This window comes from Thalassophryne amazonica, chromosome 2 (genome assembly GCF_902500255.1).
Source record: "Thalassophryne amazonica chromosome 2, fThaAma1.1, whole genome shotgun sequence".
NCBI classification, from domain to species: domain Eukaryota; kingdom Metazoa; phylum Chordata; class Actinopteri; order Batrachoidiformes; family Batrachoididae; genus Thalassophryne; species Thalassophryne amazonica.
The window spans coordinates 20,072,344-20,080,587 of record NC_047104.1 but is presented as its reverse complement, the minus strand read 5'-3'; the positions used below and the strand labels follow the sequence as shown (position 1 = coordinate 20,080,587).

The 8,244-nt window shown below is 40.6% G+C and overlaps 1 protein-coding gene across 1 annotated transcript in view; it reads left to right on the top strand.

Annotated features, from left to right (window-relative positions):
- The first annotated feature begins 551 nt into the window (after window positions 1–551).
- vps35 (VPS35 retromer complex component) overlaps window positions 552–8,244 on the top strand; it is an 85,044-nt gene continuing 77,351 nt past the window's right edge. The window contains exon 1 of the mRNA XM_034184087.1: window positions 552–677. Within this exon, the coding sequence (XP_034039978.1) occupies window positions 675–677 (3 nt within the window). The 5' untranslated portion in view covers window positions 552–674. The remainder of the gene's footprint in view (window positions 678–8,244) is intronic.

The following is an 8,244-nucleotide window of genomic DNA, read 5'->3' as shown; positions in this document are numbered from 1 at the left end:
ACAAAACACAAGATTTTTAAACATATTATAGCATAAGCATCATGCCGGCATCAATAATGACTTTATTCAAAGTGGTCAATGCCGGGCTTACCTATAGGAAATCAACAACACGTCAGCAGTTACACATGGTCAGTACAATTCATCATAAGCACATATTACAATCCTTAATTAAACCATATAATATTGTATCATTTCAAAATCATCATAAATCAATTAAACACCCATCAAAACATAAGCATACACTTTCTCATTTGCTTGGTATCATGATAAATCCCTTCAGCACATTATAGCAACAATATCACACCATAGCCTTTATTCAATCCATACAGTACCTTGTTTATTAGAACAGCACCTACTTATAAACATTTGTTACTTTCCAAAATAATGAACACAAAGCATTCTATTAAATGTGCTAACTTTTAGCATTGTTAGTATGCAAAGCTAATTACGAGCACAATAACATATATATCTTCACCATACTTGACTTTATAAATTCCATTCTTCAGTAAAAATAGAAATAAATAAATAAAGTACAGTGTAGTGAGCAGATCTAGTTTTGTTTTGTCATCACGATCGTTGTTAATAAAGCTTAGCGAAAAAAAGTGGGCCGAGGCGGAAGTCGATGTCAGTCACATGACTCAGTACGGAGCTGGAGGGATCCTAGTCACATCGTCATGGTGAGTTGACGTTTGTCTTTTTTTATACTTTACCCTAAATTCCACGCAGCTGACGGCGTTTGACATCTTCTCGAGGACGAGCGAACGCCGTGTGTGTGTGAGTGAAAACCAAACGTCTGTGCGCGCGCGCTGCTCGGGCCTGACGGTAGGCCGCGCGGACAGACACCGATCGACTCGAGTTTATGGGAAAAAAAAATCTACAACACATTAAAAACACAACACTAACAAGGGTGAATAAAACATACTCCCGCCGTGGCTCGGCCTCATCACATGACCAGATAGGCTGCATTAGGGCTCTGTACTGTTTCTCAAAACTTGATATGATGCAGTGGACGTCCGATATTCGATATTGATCACGATATAGATACATTTATCAGTATTTGTTTGATCCATATTTGTGTTGAATGACCGTCTCCGTGTTAGATCAGGCTGCGCTGCATGAGTGTTTAAAGTAGACCTGCATTGAAATAAATGCAGTCAGATCTTTGGACCAAAAAATGACTTATATTTACACACAAAATCCTTCTGAATGTAGTAAAGTAAATCTGCAAGCCCAGATCTGTCATTCAAGGGCAAAATCTTCGTTTAAAAATGACAGATTTACAGCTAAAATTTGGCCCTCTGCAAAACTGTCAGCACATCCAGGACGCTGCCGAGACGCAAGAGAGACCCTATCCCAGCATGCATTAGGCGCGCCAACTGTAATTTGTGGATTTACATCAGTTTGCATCTCTTACAAAAGCACCTTTTTATTGTCTTATACAGAAGGATCGACTTTTTTTAAAACTTCATATTGTCTTGTGGTACATTTGGTGAGTATACATTTCTTTTATTTTTGCTTGAAAATTATTTTTGGGGACTTTTTCAGACGCCCATTTGATTGAGTGGTGTCGCATTGAAAATCTACTGTCTTTAGCCTCTGGTGTTACCGTTGCGGGGTATGGATGCGGGACCCACAAAGAATCCAAGTCATTAAAAAGATACAAACCTCTCTCAGTGGCCACGGAGCTCTGCGGCTGCGATTACCGAGACCGTACGGCGCCGCAGATTTTTCCGCAAGAAGTCTGTTGTTGGGTATTTTCGCCTCCAAACATTCTTAAAACCTTGATAAGACAAACAGAGTCAAGAAACACCAGTGAGACAGAATGTCAATTTTAGCTGGCGAGGAGTGCAGTCAGGCTGTACACCAAAGCTACACTAAAGTCTGGCCTGCGCTCCCGCTCTTTTTATTTAGGACTTCCCTACATACATGGGCGGTACAGCTCCTAAGGGGAAGAGTGATAGCGCGTGAGCTGTTGCCGCAGAACCGCTGATTGCACAATACATTCAGGACGTTCAGAACCTTTTTAATCTTGGGCTCGATTAAGATGTGTTTAAGACATCTAACGATTAATCACACTTCTTCTGACACAAGGACTAATGTATCATAATCACACTGTGGTTGGAACATTCAATTCTCTATTCTTTATCTCACTGCTCCGCTTACGGCTGCATCCTGCCTGGGTCATCTTCACATGTCCTGAAAAAGAGCTTAGCGTGCACACAGAGATACCACAACTTGCAGAAACACGTCATGTCACATATCTTAAGTAACCTTCACCCATCACATCAGTACAATACACTTTATCAGAGCAGAGAGAACTACATTCTACCAGAGCAGAGAACACAAAACATGCATGATAAAATAAAACAGTGTATCTACAGAATAACTCCAACATCTGTCCTTGCGGGTGGCCGGAGCACTCTGCATCAAAACAGCGAGCGTAGTCTCTGAACTTGTTGCCGAGTTGGTCACACCTCCATTTAGTAGACAGGGAGATGGTGCCGGAGTTGGCTGCAGCTCTGCAAAGCAGACACGGGGGCGGTGTGAGTGGCCCGCTGCGGCGTTTACCGAGCCCGCAGACTCAGTAAACGCATCGGAGGCGGTGAGAGCAAGGCGTTGGGGAAGAATGTCGCCCGCTGTCGATGTCACCGCTGATCTGAGCATGCAGAGCTGTATCTTGCATTCATTGCAGCTTACTTTTGGATGTTGAAACCAGGATGTGTATAACAGTAACATTACTAACAGGTAAAATCAATTTCAATGCGGGATCGGACTGAAGGCCCTAGCGCTCCATCTTCTCCCTCCCATCATGGCAGTGTCCCGGATGTACAAACAGTTTTCCTGGAGGGCCAAATTTTAGCTGCAAATTTGTTATTTTTAAACAAAGATTTCTCCACTGAATTACAAATTTGGGCTTGCAGATTTACTTTACTGCATTCATAAGGGTCTTATAAATACATATCAGCTATTTCTTTCTGAGATCTGACCACATTTATTTCAATGCAGGTCTACTTTAAGACAGATAACGTGACATTATTAATATATTTAATTATTTTAATTTGTACGCAGTGATCATTTATAGCCTGCTTTTCACAAAAATTTAAACAATCTTAAAAGTGACAAAATATTGAAGGTATGATTGGTCGAGCGTAATGACATCATCCCTTAACCCACTTTAGCTGGTCACTGGGTTTTAATATTTCCATTACGTGCTTTTTTTTTTTAAATTTTATTTCTAACCCTACCCCTTCCCCTAACCATTACTTCCCCAGACACCCCCCCCCCCCCCACACACGCACACACATCACTCTCCGTTCCCTTAACCCTAACCATAACCCCGCGTCACCTCAGACACCCGTGTCACTCTCTCTCATGCTCCCGTCACAGCGTATTCTGGACAAATAGCCAAAGTAAGTCCTCTTCCGGTCACGGAAGAATATCCACTTCATTCATTCAAGTAATGTTTAAGCTTGGGCATAACTGGGTCTGTTTGGGGTTCCAGCTTTAAAATCAGGTCAGCTCAGTGAGGGAAGACAACAATATGAAAATAATGAAGGCTGTTGTGGTTCATAATCTTGTCAAACAAAGGTGGAGGTTGTGATGTAATTTTGTGCAAAGTAAAATACTAATACAATACACATTGAATGGTATAACTAAAGTATTAAAAAGCTGAGTTACACACCAAAGCACACACTATAATTTATGAATGCATTTAAATAAGATGTATATAACCAGTGTTAAGCACATAAATGGATCGATATCCTGATTCATATCGAGCATTGGACATCCAATGATGCATACTGTATGGAATTTTGAGAAAAAACAGAACCCTAATATGTATATGTGTGTAACTGCTGGACTCATGTACGTGACTGACTGCATGTTAGGATTGTTGCCACACCAACAAAGGTAAAATATTTTTGTGCACCTCAGTTTTGTACCCCCAGTATGCACACCAGCTGTGCTCCACTTATGCACTTTGTTCTCATGTCAGACTAATTAAAACAGGAATGTGTGTTGCGTTAATGGTGAAATGTTGTTGCACTGCTGATTTGCTGACATTTTAAGAGCCAGTTTTTATCAGAATCAGGCAGGTTTCTATTACAGGGTGAGTCATGACCCCTTCAGATTTGTCCCAATTTTTTTTCTTTTTTTATGGTTAGGTATATGTTAGAAAGGAACAAAATCACACTTTTGTTTTTTTTTTTTATCCTTGATAGGGTCTGGTTTTTTAGGGGGTCCTGGAAATTTGGGGTCAAAATGCGCCAAAATGGCAAAATCTCAAAGTTTAGGTTTTCAAATGCTCATATTTCCATGTTCCCTGAGTGAGCCAAATTGATTTTCATTAGTGTTAGTCTGTCGGGTATGGACTCTCCAAAAACATGAAAATTTTGACGGCTGATTCAGAGTGCAGCCCATAGGTGGCGCTGCAGATCGCTATTTTTTGTAACTGTGCACATTTTCACAGGGGCAGTGTGAAAATGTCAGCCAAGATATTTTATGCGTGTAATCATAGATTAGGACCTCTTACTTTGATTTCAGTGAAAATTTTGGCAGCCGACAAGCTTTTTGCTGCCAAAATGTGAAATTACCACTTTTTTGAAAAGTGATTCTCCAAGCACCCTAAGGTCTGGTTCACACGGCGGGATAATTAGGCTGATATCGGACCCGATCTTCCCCTTCCAACAATCTTAAGGACGCCCCAACAATCGTGATGATGCTAAAGATAATCTTATCAGATATTCCTGCTGTGTGTGGTGTGTTAACAGCGCTCTCATCTGCTCAGAAGGACTTCTGGGGCGCTCCGATCGCAAATCGGGGATATTCAGCATCTTGGATTGTCTTGGCCCGATATTGCAGCGTGTTGTGTCTCCCCGACCACAAACGAGCACGCAGCCTGCTGAATGTGACGTGCAGCCAATCAGAAAGCAATGTGACGGATGTACGGAGTGGAAAATAAAATCAAAACAGCTGTTCTGACGTACCAGAAAGTCCGATGGTCACACTGTCTCCACTCCTTTAAAGAATACCTTTTTCTTTTTGTATTGTTTTTTCCCTCTGTTTTAAATAATTCTCCGTTTGTTTACTCTGAAGTCACGTTTAATCTCAAGTGATTTTGTGAGCTTTCCTGTCTGAGCTGGGAATGTTTGTGTGTGAAATCTGTTTGTGTGTGGTGTTGTTGTCCTTACCGTGTGGCTGAACACCACACACTGTACGACCAAACCTGTTAGATCTATGATTTTTATATTCACGTGTGTGGTCTCTCAGGTTTTGGAAACCTAAAGATAATTTTTAAATCCTGTCGTGTGAACCAGGCTTTAGTCAAAAGTAATGGTTACGTCGACTGAGTGGCTCATATTGTCACAACATCTCTAGTTTCAGTGGTAAAGAAAGTTTTGTGGCTGGTTTTGGTATTGACCATTTTTGCACCGTTTTTGTTCGACCACTTCATGAAGAGGCCAAATATGGTAAATTGGCAGTTTCCTCCGATTTTCATGAAATGTGCGGAATTTGCTCCCATAGCAGGGTAAAGGGGCCTCTGTTGTAAGTTTCAGTGCAGTGTGGCAAGCCAATTTGGCTGTAGGTTGCCACCTGGTGGCCAAATAGGAACTCCTGTAATGTAAGTCCTAACATTAAATGTAGGTTGCTGGATGGAAAACATAATTGCAGTAAAAAATAGAAATACAGGTTTAAATCAGCAACATGAAAGGAGCTTGTTAATAGTGGCCAACAACCATGATACAACACCTGCAAATAATATTTATAAACTCATTATTGACATTTGTGGTATAGAGGAGGATTTTCTTATAAAGAACACCTGAAAATTCAGCTACAATTTGCCAGAAGGTGCAAGCTGAGATTTGATGTTTTGGTAAAAGAAAATCCTCTTCTATACCACATCATCATCAAGCTGTATAACTGGGGATACAAAATGCAAAACATGCACAATGCACAATTTCTCCAGTCAGCCAGAGAAGCCTTCCTCACCCTTCTCTTTCTTACGCAATCACTCAGTTTTTGAGAACTCCGTACAGATTTAACATAGAGTGCCATACTGTTTGTATTTCTTCAGTTAATGTAAATAAAGTTGTATATTTTGTATTTGAAATGATATGAACAGATTAAAGTGTTCCAGTTCTTTTGAAGGGCACTGTAGTAGTCCGTAAGTGGGTGAATTTTGTTTAACAATATCAACTGACAGTCTTTGCTAAATGCAATAGAGGGAAGCCTGCATGACCCAGTGTGTTTGCTGAATATAGTATAGCTGGGTTGTGAGCATGGAAATATAGACCTGGAATGGACGTCACGTGATTAGCGGCGTGCCGCACGGCAGCCATTACTGAGGGTGGAGAGTGCGCATTGAGCCAGTTATGGCGCCTGTTAAACAGAAGCGAAATAAGAGGAAAAAAGGCAGCCAGTGCTTCGCCATCAACTCCACTAAAATAAACTGTACAATAGCCTTAATGTAGTAATTATGTAAAACAGTTGTCTTTTTTAAAGTTATGTTGCAACTTAATATCGATATACTGAGACTATAACTCAAAGCCATAAGTTCTTTTCATTAAGCTGCGTTCACATGCATACAAATACGGAAACAAAAATGTTATATATATATATATATATATATATATATGTATACTTGCAGTTGTTGTTTAATATTGTCATTAAAAGACTAGCAATAATATTACAGTGGAAACGCAGCAAGGTAAATGGCCACAATGGCAAGGCATACTTCAGATTTATATTTTAATACATAAGGATTTTTTATCCAGGCATGTATGGGTTCATTAGAGCTTTTAATCAGCTTGAATACAATGTACAAGGCTTTATTTATAAAAATCCATCGAGAATTATGATGACAGGAAAAAACATCACAGTAAATGAACAGAATGGCATATTTTCCCCCAAATTTCCACAGTTTGCATAAAACATTTCTTTTTACCCGGGCATGTATGGGTTCATTAGAAAGAGTAATTAAAGGGCTATAAAACAAGCCCACTCTTATTAAAATCTGTTAACAAATAGCGACAATAGAGAGAGAAAAGCAGAACAGTTTGTCAAAACTTCCCCAAATTTCTGCATTTTACATAAGTTTTTTTTTGCCACCTACACATGCATAGGTTCATTGGAAAGAGCTTTCAAAGGGCTTTAAAACAAGTCTACATTTATTAAAATCCGTTAAGAAATAACGACGCTACTGCGAAAAAAGTGGTCAGTTTATTATTTATAATATGCACATCTCCACCCTTAGCAATGGCGCCGCCCTGTCTTGAGCGACGCTAGTAGATTGAGGCACGCACGTCCATTCCAGGTCTATATTTCCATGGTTGTGAGAAGCTTCCCCCATTTTTTTTTTTTCCAGTAGGTTCAGTGAGGACATAATACTACAGTTAAACTCGCCTAAACAGTCAACGTATAAACCGGATGTTCGCACTCACAGGACAAAAGCAAAAGTCTCAATACTTTTGTATGGTTTTGTATAATGGATTTTCGCTCACATCGGTCAAAACGTCCTATCTGACCGCAATGCATTTTCATGAAAACCCCCCTTGCATGTACCAAGCAGAGCAGTGTGGACATGCCCAGTAGCAGAGGTATGAAATTAAGAACCCAGCTGTTTATTTTTTTATTTTTTCAAACTGTAAAACTGTAAAAAAAAAATTGTGGATCGTGCATCCCTATTTGATTGTGGTGTTTCGTACCAGGGAACCTCTCTTAATGACCAACTACTTCAAGGGCCAGACCTCACCAGTACCCTGATTGGAGTCATCACCAGATTCCGCCAAGAACCAGTTGCTCTCATGGCCGACGTGGAGGCCATGTTTCATCAAGTAAAGGTCCCACTAGATGATACTGGCTTGCTGCGGTTTCTATGGTGGCCAAATGGAGACACAAGCAAGGATGTGGAGGAGTAGCGGATGGTTCTGCACTTGTTTGGTGCCACATCCTCGCCATGTTGTGCTAGCTACGCATTGAGACGTTGCGCTGAAGACAGTAGGGATGTGTTTGACACCACAGTAGTCGACACTGTATTGCACAACTTGTATATTGACGACTACTTCAAGTCGGTCAGCTCTAAGGAAGAGGCTATCTTGCTGTGCCACAACCTGAAAGCAATCTGTCATGAGGGAGGTTTTAACTTAAAGTGGATTAGCAACTACAAGGCAGTTCTTGCAGCCATACCATGAGGAGATGGCTAAGAAAGTGAAAGAGCTCGACCTGGATCAAGAGTCACTCCCCATA